Source organism: Ylistrum balloti, unplaced genomic scaffold (genome assembly GCF_031769215.1).
Source record: "Ylistrum balloti isolate Yb309-2 unplaced genomic scaffold, AGI_CSIRO_Ybal_v1 Utg369958, whole genome shotgun sequence".
NCBI lineage: Eukaryota > Metazoa > Mollusca > Bivalvia > Pectinida > Pectinidae > Ylistrum > Ylistrum balloti.
The window spans coordinates 866374-889717 of NW_026782057.1; the positions used below are offsets into that span (position 1 = coordinate 866374).

The window sequence follows — 23344 nt, forward strand, 5'->3', positions numbered from 1 at the left end:
AATGATCACTTATGCACATTCGTGTAAATAAATATGAAAAAAAACCCAAAAAACAGAGATACTTAAAAAAACTACTGGGGAATACCAATATTTTAAAGTTCAAATGAATCAACAAATGGTGAAGGTATTAACAAATTAAAAACTTACACCGGGATTATTATACTAGTACATAAAGAATACGATCAGATGGTCCGGAAGGGTACGCGTCTTTTCCTTTATAAACGATATCCGTCATATAAATTTACGTCAGGCAATGTCATTGTTTCACATTGAAACCGATAGCACTGAAGAATTCAGAAGGAAAACAATCGGGCACTGAATCCTGTGACAAGCCACAAAATAATAAATGGGCATCCACAGTAATAAAATCGAAATATCACACATTATATAAACTAAAAATCTGTACCGGTTGGATTACTTGTAACTTAATGTCGAGGGAAGAGGCTGATGGAAAGGTTTCTCGTCTTCTTGAATATTTAGACGGAAAATATGAAACTCTTCAATAGATTTAGTTAGGGGCGGTTCTACGGTCATCATGATGATCTCATTCAAAAATATTATATTTCTTTGTGTGATATGAAGCTGGACGTATTTGACATTACTAACTTGGATCGACCAAAATTTACATGGTGGGTGTTGTCGATGAAGTCGGAGACGCTTATGCTTCCAGAACACCTAGTCATATTCTCTTTGTACTTTTTCCTGAATCTCCAATTATTTCGTCTTTTGTTAATATTGTGCCCCAGTTTTATTGACTTCGAGTTAGGACAATGATTCTGATAACATGTTGGTATTTCCTTGTTGTCTCTTTAAGGTAGCTACTAACCTCTAGGTTTCTTTTCTTGAAGTCATTAGATTATGATTTGAGAAGCGTACACTTAGAAATCCCCTATACATGTACTTAAACAACTCATTAAGTGAATACAATGCAGCATGTTCTCGTTTTTACACTCTATCGAGCGTTTTCCTGACTCAATAAAGTAAATATATCTATTTGTAGATTATGTATTCCTTACAAAAAGGAGGGCGGTTCGAGTCGAAAGTTAATAAAAGTTGTCATCTGAACCCTACATGAAATCGATACAGAAGCACCCGAAATGATAGGACTTCGTGATTCGTGATACAATAGATGATGTCACGAAATCCCCCATCCCCTTCCCCACCTTCCTTGATATCGACTTTACACACCTGGACCACAACACGTTTCAATTGTAGTAAAGAATGGCTGTCTTGCTATGACAAAACATTACTTCATTGCGTTAATGGAACATGCTTTAATTATATTCTTCCAAGACTTTATGCAATCAATTAAAATGTGCTCTTTCCTTGATTGTTTGTGTACATAACTGAACATTGATTTATCTCTATTTCATTTTTGCCAACGGGTGATTAAAAGAGCGAAGTCTTGACATAACATTAATATCGTTTAATTAATAATGTGTAATTCTATTTCTGAGTTTGAGATCAAGGAAAATACCATTGTTTGTTTTATTAACTTGTGATATTGACAATAGTGACATTGCGTGGACCTGTAAATTCGTGTTTAAGTTCACATCGTGTATTTAATATGATTCACAACATAAATACGACTCTAGAAAATCGAAATAATCAATTGCTTGGAATAAATCCATAGATTTATATTGAAACGTACATATTTAAGTGGTTTCAACGCTGAACATAAAATAATTATATTATGTTATATTATATTATATGATATTATATTAGTGCGCTAATTGCAGTTTAAGTATGTTGATTATATAGTAATACTTTTGGCGTTAATCAATCATTGCGCTAAACACACATAATACGCTGAAGACTGCTTAGGGCAAATGAAATACGTTTGCCGTAAATGCAAAATTCTTCTTTAACATGACACTAGCATAAGATAAAAAGAGAAAAACGGTTTTGGTGAAGGATGACTGATCTCTAAACGATGAAATGTATCTTCATAAATACATAAATTCACATTGATAAAAAAGGGAAATAAACTTTTCTTTCCACGAAGCATGACTAACCAAGCGAGAGAAATTTACAATCAGTAAATTAAAGGAAGCGTATAAGCTGTTAATGACACGTAGTCATAAATAGATGCACTTTTCATTTCATCGGGTAGAATTACCTGTTGTTTTTCCTTTAAGTTTCGTAATTATGTAATGTTGAAAGAAAACTGCAAATAACTGCTTAAATATACGTTAAATACAATAATGTATGTCATGTTTCTCAAACGCACATGGAAATTGCATTCATCGATCGTCTAAAGTAGACCTATGAACAAGCAACATTAATGATCATGTAAGCTATCACAATTTGATGTATATCTAAGTCTCATGGGATATATCGTTTCTGAAATGTTTATTCCCAAAGTATTGGTTTGGTTAGCGCACATATCTACTTAAACTCTGACAATGTGACAGGACTCTACCTAGAGAGTTAGGACGTGGAAGGTTTCGCGCTAGATTACTTCGATAAAGGTGACCGATCCGTTTTGATAGCGTCAATTTACTGTTTTCAAAACGCATGATTACTAAAACCAATCAGTTTTAAATCCGTATCAAAGTACAAGAAAGCGTTTGTTAGATTCATCTGATTCCTTCCCTATCACCATAACCGGCTTGTACAATACAATTTTTTTTGCAAATGATAATATTTAATTTTGTCCGGGTTAAATCTATATTTTCATTTCAGCAAATGTTTTTCGGATGGATGAAACAGCCCAAAGGATTGAATTACAGGCAAGCCTATACCAATGTTTACCATTGCTATATCAATTAAGATTTTATTGTAAATTGATGAGATATCAACTACTTCGTCATCACAATGTTTTCACGGGCATACCAACATTGACAGTTTTGATTTAGCTTATCAGTTAGCAAAACGTATAGTTGACATATTACATCACACTTGCCCACATCCTTTATGGTCGAAATGGTCGTACATTGACAGATCTATTGATCATGATTTTATGTTGACCTTAGTAGTACATGCTTTGCCGGTATGCTTCGGTACCAAAGTTCGGTCGAGATTCATTCTCGTTTATCTAGTAATTACCATGAAAGTGTTTTTGTCGGTTGACAGTCAGTCTATAAGATCGACTGAAATTCTTTCTGGCCTACAAAACACGAAGCATGGAATTCAATGTAACAAAGCTGTTTGTCCTTTTTAAGTGATTTAGGTGGCACGCATTGCTAGTGATTTGCCTTAATCTGCATTCCACATTTTAAAAATATACCGAACAGTGATATGATGCCGAATATACCAATAAACTTGACATTCCTTTGAAAATATTAAATTTCGTTTTTATGTTTTATTTCAACTAATTTCGATCTTCCTTATTCCCCCTATACATTTTAACAATTTAAGCCCTTAGATTCACTGACGAGTACTAGAAAGACGAAAATGATGATGTATGATGCCACAATTTGATTCACGATTTGCGTCTACTGTATCTGATTCTCAACTTATATGGAAGGGTGCTTATGTGTGTCTTTCCTAAAAGACACGTCTTCATGTTTTGTTTAATTTGCAGATTTTTTTCATGTCAAGATGTTTTTGTAATCAACCCATGACTTACGAATCCAAAAAAATCGAGCGAATCTGAAGAAATATCAATTTTATATTATGTCCAAATATTGCCAATCTTTATAAAAAAATATTTTCATATGAGGAGGTGACTCTTTTTGTGTGTGTGTCATCGTTCATACGTGTCTAATAAATCATGATTTTCAAGTTATCAAGTGATGAATTATTAAGTCATAATTGAGACATGAGACTACTCACTACTAGGCTTCATTTCAACTTGTCTGCGATTGGCATATGGTAATTCGACAGCTGAAATATGTTACCATATTTTGGAAAATCATTAAAATGATCTTATCTTATTTATTTAGATATTGACGTGTAGTCTTGAACGAAATGACACTGTGGCGTGGTGTATTTTCACATTCGGTTTTTATCTATCTGAATGTGACCCATTTTGTATTGTTTGTGACATCAGTGAAATATACGTATAATTCCGTAACACTTATAAAATACTATTTAGCAACATCTTTCCATGTGTGTCCCTTAGGATTTCTATTGTATGATAGATAAGTTGAAATGATTGAATTTTGTATGTATCATCAACTGTAATGTTTTATAACTGTCTGTTTGGCAAGTCACCAAATGAAACCGTTTGGAGAGAGGATATGTTGAAAAGGCTTCCGAATTATGCATCCATAAAGAACCATCAACCTTGTCACTAAGTAACATATGGTAATGCGTTGTGAACAACGTTTTTAGTCATCAATACATTTTCTTCTTTCATCTTATAGAGAAACTGCACACTTATATGATCTTTGATGTAATGGATATTAATTATATATGTAGGACATAGTAATCCTTGTTTGTAACATCAATATCGATGTAGTTAATTGATTAGGACGGGATCTTATTTCCTGTAAACATATTACCTATTCAATTACTTATTTATCCGAGAATATCATACCAAGAACCATAATCCCGCTGATACAAGTCACGGCTGAGAAGATAGTGCACGGTCATATGTCCAGCAGGTGAGTTAACCAATTCAATCACCAGGTGATATCCTGCTGGGACTTTACGCATATAATCACCAACGACTAAAGGCAATTTATAATGAATTTGATGACTATGATGTCTATTTCCCATAGTGAGATATTTTCCTGCAGTTAACGAATTATCTATTCAACAGACTATTGAAAAATAATCCATACACTGGCCGCTTGCTACTCAGCGGTACATTAGACTGTCTACAGGTAAGCGGTGGAGAAGCTGTTTATCGTTACTCAGATGGACTTTGTTCTTTCCACTATGGTGAAGCCTTGAAGAAAAGACTATGGATTCAATGTACCAATTGTGTCTCCTGATTTGCCTTATTTCGCAAGGTAGGTAATTATTAATATCATTTTGTTTTTCTTTTTAGTATTTATATATTGAGATTAATTATTAAGTAAATTATTATCAAAATATGACAGGAGATGAAGTGTTTCCTTACTTTATCAATGTATTTATTTCTATTTCATTGCAATGTTATTAAGCAGCATTTCGTTTTAAATCACGTTCTTCGATTTAATATAATCTAATGAAAAAATAATCAAAATAAAGAACATATATTAGTAATATCGTTTATGTAAGAGAATGTTCTCCAAATTTAAAATGCAGTTTTTGACAATGACAGGGGTTGTTTTGTAAATGTTATAGTGTTTGCTACGACGCACACCCCACGACCAAATTGAATTTATTGAAAAAAAAATTCTTGACGTGTTAATGGTTAACAGATGGCATATATTGATTGTAATAAAAGTCCTAAAACGATTGATAACTGGAAAACTGCATTAGATGTTGAAGCAAGTGAGGCTAAACGATAGTGATTTATTTGAAGCGAAGTAAACACATTCTAGCTAACAATTTTGGAATGAAGAACGATATTATGCAAAGAGTAGCATTTTGAAATACAATTTTCTTCGTGAAAAAAGGATATAATATAATATATTAGACTTTTCTCTGCTCTCGCTTCAATTGAACATATATATAACCCTGTGTACAATGACTTATACGTAAAAGTACATAGAAATGAATCTATTTGCCGTTAGCCATGATATCAGAAGAGTACTCCATCCTTTAGGGAGCATTCAAAATTATAACATAATAATAATAATTCAATTTCGCTTGTTGATAAACATAAAATCTGCAAAAAAAATTGTAATGAGTTATCTTTGCGCTTAAATCCCAATTTTTACATTCTTCTCTTGTTAAATCAACAATTATTTACTTGAATTCTTTAAACGACGAGATAGAAGATAATCGAAGCGTGGTATAACAGCCTTTCAGAATGCACTCGCCTTTCTCTTGTTCTTCTTAAGAATGGCAAACAGCGATAATTTTTTTGTAATTTGAGCTGCATTGATGACTATCTAATTAGACAGTACAAAAGGCTGAATAGCACCTTTCAATACGAATTTAGATATATCTGAGACATTTATATTGCATTGTATTGCATTGCATCACATAGCTGTCAAACTAGGACTCAACAGTGATGCTAAAGGCAGAAATTATTGAAACACCAGCGGTGTATGGAGTGAAACCGCAAGTACCGCAAATCTAATACGATATTTAACCGGACCACCGTATTTACAAAATACATTTAGATACATGAATTAAATAGCAGCTGAGAAAAACAAATGATATAGAAACCTGCTTTTCATGAAAAAAAGGCACACAATTTGAACGATTGTGCCACGTTTTACTCACTTTTGGGGATTGTTTTGTCATGTTTGTTCTCATCAAAACCTAGTCAATAACTTTCGATTTATATACCAGTTGGTATTTCATTCAATGGGAGTTGGGATCGAAATTTCATTAAGTAGATAACAAAAACTACTTCCTTTTTCTAGGAATGGTGAAATAATCCTGATGCAGAGCAAATACAGTACATTCGATCAACGAAGCGTAAAAAAGAGTACATACCACCCTGTACTGTTGTTAGGGAAATCCAGTGCAATATTTATTTAGACTTAAACCAATATTTGCATATTTATCTTAATTAAAGGAAACGTTATGAGACGTGTTAATCTACGTGTAGAATTAATTAAGCGGTATGACTATCTTTGAAATCAGTATATAGCTAACTGAATTGTTGAATATATTCTGGTGCATTCAGAAAAAGTTAACTATTGATTTATAATGTGATATGACAGCTGAAACAAGTTTTCAGAATTTTGCAATATAATAACAGGATATATATTATCATATAGTTACAACCGAGATTATATTTTTTTTCTTTCTTTCTTTTATTTTTTTACTTTTACTTCTTTCATCGTCTTAGAACTTTTGGTCTATCGCCTTAGACACATCCTTATAAGATGCATATAATATCATTATAACACGAATGTTATATCCTTATAACACGCATGCTATATCCTTATTTCACGCATATAATATCTTTATAACACGCATGCTATATCCTTATAACACGCATATGATATTCTTATAACACGCATATGATATCCTTATAACACGCATTTAATATAATTATAACACGCATATAATGTCCTTATAACACGCATGTAATATCATTATAACACGCATGTAATATCCTTATAACACGCATGTAATATTCTTATAACACGGATATGATATCCTTATATCACGCATGTAATATCCTTATAACATGCATATAATATCCTTATAACACGCATGTAATATCCTTATAACACGCATATGATATCCTTATAACACGCATATAATATCCTTATAACACGCATATAATATTCTTATAACACGCATGTAATATCTTTATAACACGCATGTAATATCCTTATAACACGCATATAATATCCTTATAACACGCTATTGCTCTCACTTGCCATACTTGTATAACCCGTCCGGATAGCATATATAGGTTGTTCATTTCAATTCTTGTGACTGGTGTCAATGCTGGGAACCATCTGTCCTGATTTCAGTGAGTGTCATCAACTAGCAATCATAAACACTTAGAGGTCAATTAGTATTAGTCAAGATGTGAATATCTAGGTATCTATATAGTAACATAACCGCATCAAATTTAGAGCAGTATTTTTGTGAGTTGTTTGGCATAAGTCGTCTGTTTTAGTGTGGTGACAAAGGTCAACAAAGTTAAACACAATATGTTTAGGATTCGAGAGAATTTAGGAGTCGACAGATAGACGAAAATTCTCGACAAAGGCCCTTTTCATACATTCGTTAAAACACAGGTCGTATTTCAGGACATTGACTATATGTTTTCTAAGTATACCTGCATCTCTTCAGTCATGTACATATTGAGTAACTACGCCTAACAGCATCGATTCAAAGTTAAGTCCCTTGTCTTCCTAGCATGTTTAATACAAATGTATTGTGTTTCTCCAACATATTTACAATATCAATAATAGGATTTAAAGCCGCTAAACAGCTCTACAGGTTATGACTGTGCCTACAACACTGATCCAGATCAGACTGGTTGAGTAACAAAGCACCTGAATTACCCGTGGCCATAAATATTTTGAGCCAAACAAGCGTGGTTTGTCCATATGATTATATAGAAAGATAGTGTACATATAACTTCGGAAAGATACATACTTTTCCTTACCACAACATGAAACTATATCATGTATATATATATCTATATTTCAATGTAACCAATTTACAATATTGATCAAATATCTTACATCCTATGCTATCACCACCGAAAAGATTTTATAACATAACATGTGTTTTTAACACTTTGGTTTTTGAAAGTTATAATATCTATATAACTTAACTTTTGTCGCGTTTAGTTATAAAACTCTGGTATACTGTATATAATTCTATCAATTAGTTCAACAGCGAAGCCCCAAAACAAATATATCAGAAAACGTATATCAAGATGTGAAGGTTATTGAATTATAGGAAAATTGTTTTACCTGGACATCTCGGTTTCTGGGTTTTCTAGGTTACTAAAGATCATGAAAACGAGCACCCTAAAAGTATGCCCTAAAATCATATAGTTTCAATGGGGCTCAATTTTTGTGGGGTTTTGAAAACTATTTTATGAACTCTTTTGTTAACTGATACTGCTCTAGTAATGAATTCATACTTAGATACACTTATATAAAACAGCCGGTGGACATAGGAATCGATGGATTCAGATAAGACAAGAATTCACTTGAAATCAAGTCCCACGATGATTGTACAGAATCCAGAAATACAATTAATCTGTACAGTTGTAAATAAGTTGGTGACATTTTGAATTTCTAACTTCGTTACCGAATATATCTGTTTTGTCAATAAATAATTCTGACAGGAGTGATCGTAAACTGAGTTACAGTTATTGATTGTTCTTCAATTATGAACTTGTGAACAATTTTACGTATTTGCCTGATCCTCATGTGTCACTTACCCAATATATTGTCAATACTCCGTATCACAAAAACATCAAAAACCATTGTACAATGGTAAGGCTATCCGTTTAAATTTCTTGCCCCTAATGGGCGTTCAAACATTCTTACTCGATAAATCGATCGCTTTGAAGATATACAGTCATTACAAACTTCTATTTCTGATAAAATGAATATCAAAGGAAGCGGTCTTAGATGTACTTATCTTTGTTAGTGGTAGTTTCCATTCAGGTCAGCGGTCAGCAACGACAAAAGAATTCAGTTCGATATCTGATGTATTTGTTTTAGAAATTGCCATTGTTTCTTTCGATACCGTTGAACTGTTTCTTATTTACCTATTAATATTGAACAAAATCAAGTTACAAATTCGATGACGCTTTGAGATAAAAGGTATAGGTAGGACATTATATTATTTTCTTTCGGGGGAGTACTTAAGACATTTTAAGCCTTACCATTACTGACCAGTAAAAGAATGGACGAACCATCTGTTTGACATTGTTGTATTGAATTCTAAATTTGTATTTGTCATCATCACTGACAGGACCAAGAAGGACGAATAAGCTGTATAACACAGTTTAGGTTATTGTTAGAATTTTGTTTTTTTTTTCTTCTGAATACCTTCAAACGTTTCAATGCAAAATATAACGATCAAATAGCAAGCTCAATCAATTTGTCTTGAGTACTTCTTCTGATTGGATTTTGAAAATTGATAAAAAGAGATCGTGCTTTAAGTTGTGATCATGAAATTACTTAAATGACATTTGTAAAGGAATAATTACGAAATCTTAATCAAATCCACAAGTTTTTCCATTTAAAGAAATATCAATAGTGTGATTTTTGCATGTTTTTCTCGAAACGTTCATTGAAACTTGTCTCCAGCCAGCAACACAACCATTGTAATGAAAATTGTCATAATGATAAAGTACTGCTCATTTCTCAATTAATAAGTGTGGGCTTTTTCCTATTAAATTAGTTACATCCAAAGACTAAATTATTAGTCATCCAACCCATTTTAGTTATCACACTTGCATTTTTATTGATATTTTCAGTGACATCGCACCAGAACACTTCATCGGCTACTTTTGAGGTCAAAACAGTTATTTAGGTCGCAACAGGGATTATGTTTCTCTTAACTTTTATTTTAAAGTAAGAAAAACATTGAACTACCTAGCACTGTTTATCAATTTATACATTGACGTCAAGTTGTGACATGTGAAATCAAATAGAATTGAAATCAAAGACGTGCCAATATCTCATACAAAAGGAAATGCCTCTAAGTGCTCTAACTTGCTGTTTTTAATTAATGACATTAGGTTGTTATAAAGGATAAGATTAATTGGTTTTTTTCCCATGAATAACTTTCGTTTTCATTTTTGAAGAAATGACATGCTTTCGCATCCATCACCGCTTGATAGCGTAACCAAACGTCATCATCAACAATTCATACAACAAATTGGTTGGATGATTAGAGCAATATATTCCGAGCCTTGTATGATTTGTCAGTGGCATTCCTGCTTCCCGCAATACGGCGTTCACATGTCAGAATAAATTTGGTATTCACAAGCTTGTTCCTTTTTCCCTCTTATCAGAATGTCATGTTAGATTTTATTTTGTGGTAACAGTGGTTTCGCTATGCACAAAGAACACTGAAAATACCGACTTGTCAAAAGAAAATTACATTCAAATAAAAAAACTAGGGCAAAATATGAAAAACGAAAGATTTTATAAAGGCTTCTGAACAAGTGAAGCACAGAAGGGTAAGCATTTTCTGCTTCATCAACGACACCCACCATGTTCTAAATTCAGAATTTTTTCGTCATGAGATGAGAATGACTGCTGTAAACGGTTCCAAAATCTCATCTACCTACATCTCTCGAAACGCTGTAATTTTGTCACATTTTGTAAGAAAATCGGGATATTGGTAACAAGCGCCTGAATATAAAATCAACTGCGAAAAGTAAACATCATAGGTCGGGGTGCAGAAATATTGCTACCCAGAAAGGGAAAATTCATTCAGAGAAACTGATGTAAAAGTGACAGTACGAATGCATCGTTTAGTCTTCACTAATCACTGTGCATTCAGTTATAATCATATTATTCTTGTCGTTACCCTAAGGATTCCGTTGTCATAAAACACAAAACATTCATAGGAGTAGTAAGGTTTACCAATCCATAAACAAATATATTTGTGTTCCTGCTTTACCTTTCCTGTAAATTATATAACAATTAAGATAAAAAATAATTAGAATTAAATCAATAGATCTAAATCGTAAAGTAACAGGCGACTTTTGGAGGAAAGCATTGATTTCTTATGGCAACGTATGGCACACAAGATACTGATTAAGAGTTACATAACAATCGTGTGACACACGCGAAACTGATTATATAACAATTGTGTGACACACACGATATTGATTTAGAATTATATAACAATTGTGTGACACACACGATATTGATTTAGAATTATATAACAATTGTGTGACACACACGATATTGATTTAGAATTATATAACAATTGTGTGACACATACGATATTGATTTAAAATTGTGTAACAATTGTGTGACACACACGATATTGATTTAGAATTATATAACAATTGTGTGACACTGACGATATTGATTTAGAATTATATAACAATTGTGTGACACACACGATATTGATTTAGAATTATATAACAATTGTGTGACACACACGATACTGATTTAAAATTGTGTAACAATTGTGTGACACACAAGGTATTGATTTAGAATTATATAGTAATTATGTGACACACACGATATTGATTTAGAATTATATAACAATTGTGTGACACACACGATACTGATTTAAAATTGTGTAACAATTGTGTGACACACAAGGTATTGATTTAGAATTATATAGTAATTATGTGACACACACGATATTGATTTAGAATTATATAACAATTGTGTGACACACACGATACTGATTTAAAATTGTGTAACAATTGTGTGACACACAAGGTATTGATTTAGAATTATATAGTAATTGTGTGACACACAAGAAATTGTTGTATGAATGTGAGCAATATTGGCATCGGCAAATATAGTGAGAAAGTCATTTAATGTTTATGAAATAAACGCCGTTGAATATTGCCGATCACAGCAATCAAGTCTTAATGAGTTACGTGACATATACATGAAACTCTTTCGATTAAAACCCGTTTCTGCCATAAATCATTGACCTACGCCTTTGAATGCCGCAAAGTTTGATTATGATTTGCATACGTAGAAATGACAATATGGATAAACCGAATGCTTCATTCACCGCAGTCGTACTGTATACCAGTTATAGCACCGACAACTTCTCGAAATGAACTTGCACTATTACGCCATATTAATTTTTTTTTTTTTTTACATTTAGCGATCACGATTGAATGTTTTCATTTACTTTGAAACAAACCTCATGCATCATTGACTGTTTATTTTAAGTATTGTGTGTATTCCCTGGGTATGACGCGTTGTTGGTTATCATTTCCCACGAGCGAGGCGGAAATGGGATAGTGATGCAAGCTAGCTAGATCTGACGTTGTGATTGTTCTAATGTTTTATCATTGTAACGTGTCTGAGGGACATGAATCAATTACGGGTTTGGTATTTCAAACAAAAGTGGGTTTTTTTACAATAAGGTGTGTGGAAAGCCTTGGGATGTCTTGGACTAATCGTGTTCGTCAGGAAGGTTGCTGAAAGTATTTTAAGGCATCACAGGTGGAATCGCTTTCATGAGTAAATCTACCTTTTCTCCACAAACGTCATTTTGTCTTTCGAGATTTCTTTAATGCATATGCCACTGATGTGAATTGATAAGAAAGTACATCTTACAATGTTTATTTATTTATAAAGAACAAGTACATCTAATTAGTCAATCGATCGTTTTCCTTTTTTTTAAGTTGTTGATTTGAGGGGACATGATTGATAAACTGTTAGTTTTAGGTTCACTTTCAAATCTCCTGTTTTTCCCGAGACAACAGTTTGAATTTTTCACTGGCCACTGGTCAACTCTACTGTCGTTATAGAGATCTTGGGAAATATTCTAATTCCTGTACGATATAAAATTATACGTATTTGATGCTAGTTGGTCTGCCTGTTGGTTCCATTGTGTTAGACCTTGTTCTCACTTGAGAACGTGACATTTTTACTTGGATTGACCAAGATCTACAGGACAGCTGTTGTCGATGATGCAGACGATATTTTCCATGTAATTTTTCAGGAGTATCCGTGTAATTTATTTTTTGTTCATATCTTGCCCTAGTGTTATCAAAATTAAATTTTCATTATGATTCTATACACATTTTGGTATTTTCTCCGACAACCCATAGAACAACTGGGACAGTGCTGCATGTGTTTGTTTAAATAGGTGTCACGTAATCAATTATTGATGACGCCACAAACAGACACGTGACCCATAGCGGTCAGTGCAATCTCACGTTCATTGACCATATCTTTGACAACAGAGATATTTACGCAAGATTAGAAGAAAATAAAAAGTTTTGTGTTTTCATGTTTTCATTTAACATGCCGTTTGAAAAACTGTCGCAGATGCTGTAAACACTTAATTTGCCGTAACCAAACTTTAGCACTTATCACTTTAAGGCAAATTAACGCAAAAATTATTTCGGGTATCAGTGATAATTGATAAACAAAGAGCGCCATTACTCAATCATATTTTAGTGTAATATTTTCAGCACAAAATAGATTATATACATTTACATTAACCATCTTACTGGGTTTTTTGACCGTTCGATTGCGACATGCTGTCAAAAATTTCAAAATACGGCTTCGTCTTTTCCTAAGAAATAATATATCGATGTATACAGAAGTTTCGCTATATGTTCAATTGTGCTTATAATATTTTACTCTAGTCCATGTATTTCGAGTTAGGGTTAAAGTTCTTGAAAAAAATTATTCATCGTAATACATACCGGCAATTTTCATAATGCACAATGTCGTTCTTCATGTATGATAAACGAATGGAATATAAAGTAATGTATTTGAAATTGATTCAACCATGTGCCAGCAGTACAAAAAAAAAAAAAAAATAATAGAATCACCTGTTTCAAATGTTTACAGCGGATGTCAAAAATATTGCAAAGCAAACATTTTAAATGTTCTTTGTTGGAGTTAAACGATAAACCAGTACATAAGTCCTAAAAAGTGTTTGTTCTGCTTGTTTGAAAATTTACGATAGAAAAATAATCTATAAGCGTCGATGAATGTATATGCATATTTAAATTATTTAGAATTATATGCAAAAATCAAAACAAAGTGAGTATTTATGAATATGTATTGATAGTTTTAGACAACACCGACTATAATTTAAAAAAATAGTCTACCCTAATCACATCGACATTATAATTCGATATGTAAATATGTTCTTCTTGATGTTGTCCCTAATACAATAATTTCAAAGATATCAAACGCATTAAATATTCATAAGTAACAATTGAAAGCATTGAATGACATTCAATTATTGTGTTTATTTTTCTTCTAGTATCCACTTTGTATTGAAATTGGACGACAATCTTTACAAATGGTTCACGTGACGGGGTAGTTAGTTTGTTTCAATCAAATGATTGGTAATAATGCAAGATCTATTGATAAATCGATAATTGACCTCCACTGAGTCTTGAATTTGTGAACCCGCAGGTGTTGCTGAAAAGGCCAACGTCTCTGCCCTTATGACCCATCTCTTCACGAATTACCATAATGAAGTTAAACCAGTGTGTGACATCAACAGACCGGTCGAAGTAAGAATTGGAATGGCTCTCAGACAAATTATAGAGTTGGTAAGTAAAGCCATTTCAAGTGCTTAAGGTACTTTTCAATGATAGTCTGACCAAAATTTGGGAAAAAAGATAAAATGACGTTAGTTTTTGTTAACATACAGCTGTATTAAAGGATCTGGATACACAATATGTTACCAACATTTATCATAATATCTGTTTTGTTTGTTTGTTTGTTGTTAATGAAATTTAGTCATGCTGATTCTGTTATGACTTCACCATATAAGTCATTATTTAAACTTTCTTCTACAGAATGAACCAAAACAACTTCTCCAGATAAATGCTTGGATGAGATGGGTAAGTTGTATAGAAGAAAAAAAAACAACATCTATATTTAGCAAGTCACAATTGATCGTTGAATTAAGTTAAGAAATACACAATGCTATGGTCACAGAATGAAATAGTGATATAAAACGGCGGGGACACTTTTGAATTACTGACTAGGCAGAAATTATCAGTTTTTTGGTGTAACATATTAATAGTACATAATAGTATGTCATTATAACGGAGTCTTTGAACATACTGATACACAACAACAAAAACCGGCGTATGTATAAAAGAAGTGGTATGAAATCTACACAGCATACAAATTGTCCCTCATGGTGTTTTAATACCGTTTTATGAACAATCGTAGTCTCAAGCATGTCTTGACGTCAAATCTGGATAAGTTTTGGAGAATCTTTTACAAACCGGGAAGTAATTGTTATGTGAATTCAAATATCTAATTACAAAATTCTGTACTAATTACTCTCACTAATTAAATCAGATTAAGAGTAAAGCACAATATGTTAATGAAAATATGGTATTTACAAACATTTACAGTTTAAAATATTAGCTGACTGCAGTATTTACTGAAGTAAAGTGCTCCAGTCTAAAAATGGATGTCTGAAAGTTATAGTGTCAGCTTGCTATTAATTTTTCGCTCTCTGTTTTTGATGTAATTTAGTTGGTGTTTTTTAGAACTGGGATGACTGTAATCTGGTATGGAACGCTACAGAATTTGATTCTATAGCTCATCTCATCGTCCCAGTCAAAAAACTATGGATTCCAGACATCACTCTTTATGATAAGTAAGTGACACCCGCATCTCCTCGGATGATAGTATTTGACACGCCATTAAACCTGTTCATCATCTAACCTTTCTGTTATTGGTGTAACAATACTCATTTCGTAAACTTTGACTTCATTGTTAATTTCAACTGTGGTGCCGTAGTTACTTCATGACGTCCTATCTTTGTGAAGTCACGAAAGAATTATTTGTGTAAGAATGTCGCTGATTTCAAATCGATATTTCAGTCTCATAAAATATGGTTTTCATAAATGCTTGTAAAAGTATCTGACTTGCTGATAAATAGAATATTATATTCGTTTCCATTTGGTATGAGATGTTATGAAACTCGCCACGAATTTTGTACTTCACAACAACAAAAAATTGCAAAACTTGCAACGTAAATACGAAATGGAAATTCGTGTAATGTAATTAATTAAAAGGGCAATGGTGAACTGGAAAGTAACTGTCCATTGTAATAATCCTTGTCTTATCGTAAATAAGATAAAAGAAATTGCAAAAAACTGTAGTTTTGATGATGGCATAATTCCGTACTTCGCAAAATTTAACTGATTACGTATTCTGACAATTTATCAAGTTCTACATTACTATAAAAAATGTGTACATGTATAAGGATTTTAAATTTTGATTTTTAACAAATTCAGTTTAAAATTTATTCGCTAAATCTCATGTTTTTTTTCTAAACTGTTGAAAAATAAGGAACTATCATATATAAAAATTACTTGTCGTGTAAACTCTATTTCTTTAATTACAAGATCGTTACACTTGGAAGGTTTTTTTTATTTGTCAAAAATAGTTTTTAGCTTTCCTAGTGTCGTTGAAAAGTTTAATTTCGCCTTTTCAGTGCCGGTAGTATTGTCGAGGGTGTAAAGGACTACAGACTAACCATTTCATCATCGGGTTCAATCGCCTACAACTTCCCAACAGTCATCACTAGTCTCTGTCAGGTCGATGTGACCTACTTTCCTTTTGATACTCAAACATGCGCACTGACGTTTGGATCCTGGGCTTACCATGGGTTACAGCTCAACGTCACGAACAGTACAGTATCAGGAGATCTGACGTCATTCGTGAACAACGTAGAGTGGGATGTGAAGGCCGTCAACATTATTCGTCACGTAATATACTATGGATGTTGCCCGGAACCCTACCCGGATGTGACGTTTTATCTCGTACTCGATCGGAAGCCCCTATTTTACCTGCTAAATTTGATGTTTCCGTGTATGCTGATAACATCTGTGGCCTGTTTGGGTTTCCTACTTCCCCCGGACTCCGGAGAGAAAGTTTCCCTGGAGATAACTGTCCTTCTCTCACTGGCTGTTTTCCTTTTGGTCGTGTCTGAAACATTGCCTCCTTCATCGGAGACATTTCCATATATAGGTACTTTTTTTCATAGAAAAATAATTTTTAAAATTGTATTGCATCCTGTATTTATGTTTAAGAACAAGCACCATTAAAATCGTATCTACAGTTGTGGAATCGCACAACGTTACACGTTGCGATGTGCGCATTATGTCTGCCCGATTTGGGCACGATAGGAAAAATTGGAGGAAATAAGCCGTCGCACATTTGTCCACACGTTGAGCGGTTCTTTCGCGGTTGATATAAATTTAGAAATGGGTGATAAATAAGTGTGATAGTGTTTATTTATTGTCTAAATATATAAGAATATTTTAAAATTGAGCTATTGATATATAGGTTGTACACTTGTAGATATGTCAGATACACACTGAATAGTTAGATACATTCGTAGTCTTAAGTGTTTTGTTTACAAAGGGCCACATGTGACCAACCTTAGTGTACGGACACACATTATGTGCACATTATATATGTTAACATTCAATGGAAGTCTCTTTATGTCACAGCAGTGAATCATTTATAATCTCATACCGTCAGAACGAAAATTTTATTTCCATTACTTTGGTATTACTATCATTTCCATTTATTTAAAAAAAAAATATGCTCAGGTAAATCTTAAGTGTTGTATTTGTTACACGGGCAGCCCAGCTGGTACGGATTCGGACCTGATATATACAGTATTCACGTGATCGCTATTAAGTGATAACTTCACGAATTTTCAGTTTAATTTTCAAAAACGTTATTTTAGTCAACCATTTATACCAAACTGAACAAAGTGTGCGATCCTATCGTACAGTTGTGTGCAGGATAATGTATCGTGCGCACGATGTATGCGCGATCTGCGTACGAAATTTTTGGTGCCTTGTTCGTTTCCACAACTGTATATAAATAAGTATATAATTTGATTTAGTGTCAACATCCTGTGTGATACCATCAATCAATTTGTGTGACAATTATGTGACTGTTGTTTACAATCTAATTGTCGACTTCTATTACAAGTGTGTGTTTTTTCCTGTTACAGGTGTCTACTTTCTATGTGCCATGCTGTTGGTATCTGTTTCTTGTCTGATGACAGTCGTTGTACTCAATCTCCACTACAAGGGCAATCACGGCAAAGAGGTTCCGAAGATTATCAGGAACATTTTCTTCGGTGTCCTCGGGAAACTGGTCTTAGTCAAAACACCACAAAAATCCACAGCGACAGTCGCGCCCTCCCCACCAACGGTATGTTGTACTTTGTAACATTCTAAATCAATCGAAAGAACGGTACACGGTCCCTTTCTGTGAGATGTTCGCCCGTCAACAAGATATTCATGTCTTCCCAAAACACTCCGATTCCTATTTTTGCTAACAATATGAAAGAATAAGCTGGTAGAAAATAAAGTTTCAAAGTGTTTGAAACCACATTTTATATAGTTAATGTTTTTCGAAAATGTATTGATGTCGGGTTTGTTATCACAATCCAAACCAAGTCACAATTTTTTAAAAAAAAATTAGCGATTTCCAAACATCTGTGATGATCAATCTGTTATGTTGGTATGTTTTATTTATATATTTTATTTCATTTTATTTCACAGCCAAAGATAATTGAAGTTCAAGCCTTTGATTTTGAAATGAAAAACAACAGCCTTGACAACGGAAAACAAAATAACAAGACAATTGATGAAACAAATAGATATGAAAACAGTAAGAATGTCAAATCGAGTGAATCTGATTCTCATTTGAATGCCACTGAACTGATCAACATCTTGAGAAAACAACTCGAGTCGCTGTCCAAGATCGAAAGATTCATGCGCGATCACAACAAATGGGAGGAGAATATTGCGGAGTGGCAACTTCTAGGCCAAATCGTGGACCGAATCTTCCTTTTCATCTTCATAATCATCAGTTTCATCACCACTGTAACAATATTCATCCAAACCTCCACAAATTGACTTTACATTTCAGTCTTAGAAACCGTTGTAGTACAGTAGCCATAATATTGTCTGGAACAATGTCGTGTGCAATTAAATAGCCTGATGATTGTCACTGTCATGAAATGCTTTAGAAATATATTTCATCATTTTTATCTATGAAACAAATACATAGCATGTAAATATTTAAAGCGAAAAACGTGATGGAAATGTGATGCTAAGTCCGGTGCCATATGTAGCCGAAGTTATATTTTTTACTTATGTAATCATGTGATCAAATCGATGACGTAACGATTGATATATAGTCTTGTATCATACATTGTATATATTGTATAAATTATCCATCAATATATATATATATATATAGCATGTAGATACATAATGTAGATCGATATATATATCGATCTACATTGTATAGTCTAAACGTTTGTATACTTCAAAGGTACGCTTTCACCTTCGTTCTATAAATCTACATTTCGTTACCATGTATAAATTTTGAGAACAATATTCATTGTAGTGGCATTAGTGATTTTAACATCATGATTTCTCGTCATAATACTGGTCGACATTTCAAAAATATTATTTCTTACTTATGAATATGAATAATGATTGCATGTATATGGACGAGTCTACACTAGGAATTTTGTTCTTGAATAAATGTCATTCTGTCTTGTTGTCACATTTATGGTTGATATAAATGACAATGCTTTGCTAATAAACGTGATATTGTGTGATATTTCTTTATGACCGTTCTCAAGTATTTTGTAATAGTTTGTATGATGACATAGATAAAAATACACCAATGAAGACCAGTCTGAATAACCCACAATCTGATGATGGTGGACTAAAATTTGAGTTTTATATATTATCGTTTTGATGTTTTTCGCTCAACTTTTTGTCTTCTTAAACTGGGTGTCAAAAGTATTTAGTATGTATAGTACGTATTTAACTTGGTTTACACATTCAAATATGGCCACTTTGGTACGTGTAGATGGTGACTAAAGCAAACTCTCAGTCTTTCTCAATTTTGATACTCTTACAACGCTTTCGGCGTAATGTGATCAACGCTATAAGCAGTAAATTAGATGTTTTTAGATCCTCGCGTAATAAAAACACTTTTTTACGACCTAGAGAAATGTTTTGATTCTTTTTCAATATTTTTCATTTAGGTAAACATCTATTTTCTCGAACAAATTTTAATTACTACTGGTTTCAAATCATTAATTTATGTATTTGTCAAGTTTATTTGAATTTTGTTTATCTTTTGAGTATGGTTTTGTTCCCACGTAAATGTTGGACAGGATATTTTGTAGGTAAATTGTATAATTATTCACCCAATCGATAAGACTGGGGTTGACAGGCCGTTTCAAGAAAAAAAGTTCTAATAGTCTAGCTACTCAAGGTTGATCACATATGCTGTTTAGTGGTTTTGGTTGGCACTTTGAATTCCCATACACAATACGATAAAATTCCTAATGTGCTGGTTTAATAAGTTATTTCTGAATTGTAGTTCCAAAAGTAAAACAAGAATATACTATAAAAATATACTACACGGATAAAGTCAGGTACATGTATTGAAAAAATGCTTAACAAAAGATCTCTGAGGGATCCTGGCACCCAACATTATATGATCTTTATATCCCAGAGGGATCCTGGCACCCAACGTTATATTATCTTTATATCCCAGAGGGATCCTGGCACCCGACATTATATTATCTTTATATTCCAGAGGGATCCTGGCACCCACCATTGTATGGTCTTTATATTCAAAAGGGATCCTGGCACCCACCATTGTATGGTCTTTATATTCAAAAGGGATCCTGGCACCAACCTCTGTATGATCTTTAAATCCCGGGGGGATCCTGGCACTCACCATTGTATGATCTTTATTTCCCAGAGAGATGCTTGCATCAACCATCGTATGATCTTCATATCCTATAGGTATCTTGTTGCACACCATCTTACGATCTTTATCCTAGGGAGATATTGGTGTCCACCTTTGTATGATCATATGTACATAAGACATTTAATAAAAATCCAGACAGTACCTATCAAGAAATTGCAATAACAAACTTTCACTGCAAAACCCAAGATTGGCACCTGTCAGCAATTTGTCATCAGTTCCCGAATCCGTTTTTTAGTATTTCAATAGTCTGAAATCTAAGATGGTCGCCTATCGGCCATTTTATTTTTCCAAATATTAAGTGTCGAAAGTAGTCCCTTTCGTACTAATACTATCGAAACCAAATGCTAATTAGACAATACACAACTCATTTTAGATAGAAGAATGGCCTATTTATTCAGAAATACCGATAGTCGGTCATGAAGTTTTTCCGATCAGTCCCAAAGTACATAATATATAACTAGCGACAAAGGGAAACCTACATATGAAACAAAAATCCATCCAAATCTTCTCGAGAAATAATGAAAACAGGTATTGTTTAAAAGAAGGACGGAACGGACGGAAATAGATTTGAACAGCCTACCATCTGATGATGGTATGATAATGAGCAGCTCATTATAATAAATGAATCAATGAATAAATAAATAGTTATCGATTGACCATCATTTTCTATCCCATTATCGTCGTTGAGGTTCCCGCCGCTGCACTCGATTACTACCTCTGCTTCTGGATCAGTGATACGTACTAATGGTATAATTACCAATAATATTGTTATTTCTATTGATATAGTAATCTAATACTTCAGTGCAATGATGGTCAATTTGTTACACTAGATTTACTGAAGGTAGTTGACCAAATCTTCACAAATCGACCTTTTTCCTACAAAATCTGAAATCGTCGGCATTATCGTTTCTACGGTAGGAAATTGCCTTGTGGTTATGTCCTTTGAAAAATATGTAAACGGATGTAACTCTGAAGAAATGAAAAGTAATACAGAAATAGCGGCAGGCATGTAACTCTTCTGTGCACAAGTTACGAATTATTTCCGGAAATTAATTTTTACCCATTTGATCTTAGTTGGTGTTTTCTGCGATGGATAAAAGAAAATAACTTATTATCACAGATAGCCAGCTGGAAACGGTCTGGGGAAATTAGAGCATACCAATATGGCAAGTTATCATGGATATACCGTGAAGGAAAATTCGTTATATATTTCTAAACACCGACATACTCGAAGACAGTTCGTTTTAATTGTAGTTTCCGTATTATCCGTAAAATGCCATCACTAAGAAGATTAGACATTTTAAGTCTGGATCAGAACGTTGATGTGATAATCTGAAAATCATATAAAAAACTCGAGAAATCGATATAATTTTACTGTTTATTCTTAACTTCAACATAACATAATAGATCGATTTAAATATACGTTTTCAATTTTCGCCAAATCCAGTCAATTTTTCATTAAGACCGACAATATCTTTTTGGAAATCCAATTATGAAAAGATATGAATAATAAGATAGTTAAAAATGGAAAGAAACTTGAAGAAACTTTTTTTTTCTTTTAAGTTTGGCTAACAATTTGCTTTTAGATGAGAGGTCGTCACGTGCACGCAGACGAAAAGTATGAATCCATGGATTCTTCTCTCAGTATTCTGTCGTTTTACGTAATAACAAATCGATTTTGGAGAACTGTCTATGATTAAATATCAAAACAACCAATGTAAGAGGGAAATGTCCGGAAAACGCCGTGACCGTACACGGGTTAATGTTTAGTATGTATGATGTTAACACTTCCGTCTCGTTACTTTCGTTTTGACTGTGTATTCCGTGTATTCGGTGGCTAGAGCGTTTGATAGAACGCAGTGTGGTGAAACAGGTGAGTACTTTGATGTCCTGTTATTATTAAGAACCCTTATCGCTATAACTCAATATTTTATTTCGTTTCTGTTATATATTGTTAATGTTTTAAAGCACAGAATGGCTCGCTATGATTAATTAGTACAACTAACCATTGAACCTCGGTTGAGTCTCGCCTGATTTTATTTCAGAATCACAATAACACAGTTATCAAAATCGTGTTTATGAAAATATTGAAACCCGATTTCCTTTGAAATATATTGCAGGGGACCTTTCCGTGTAGTGTAATACAGCATGAGGTTAGGGAAGATATTATAGTAAGGTAGGGGAGATTTCTATATTACAGTAAGGTAGAGGAGATTTCCATATTATGGTAAGGTAAGGGAGATTTCCATATTATAGTAAGGTAGAGGAGATTTCCATATTATAGTAAGGTAGAGGAGATTTCCATATTATAGTAAGGTAAGGGAGATTTCAATATTATGGTAGGGTAGGGGAGATTTCCATATTATAGTAAGGTAGGGGAGATTTCC

General features: G+C 33.2%; 1 protein-coding gene across 1 annotated transcript; it reads left to right on the plus strand.

The window, feature by feature from the left end:
* Positions 1-13870: 13870 nt before the first annotated feature.
* LOC132547514 (neuronal acetylcholine receptor subunit alpha-10-like) lies at positions 13871-19072 on the plus strand. Its single transcript, XM_060211269.1, has 7 exons — positions 13871-13946; positions 14574-14713; positions 14963-15007; positions 15671-15780; positions 16624-17159; positions 18160-18362; positions 18716-19072. Exons 1-7 carry the CDS (start codon positions 13871-13873, stop codon positions 19070-19072), a joined length of 1467 nt encoding a protein of 488 aa, XP_060067252.1.
* Positions 19073-23344: the final 4272 nt, after the last annotated feature.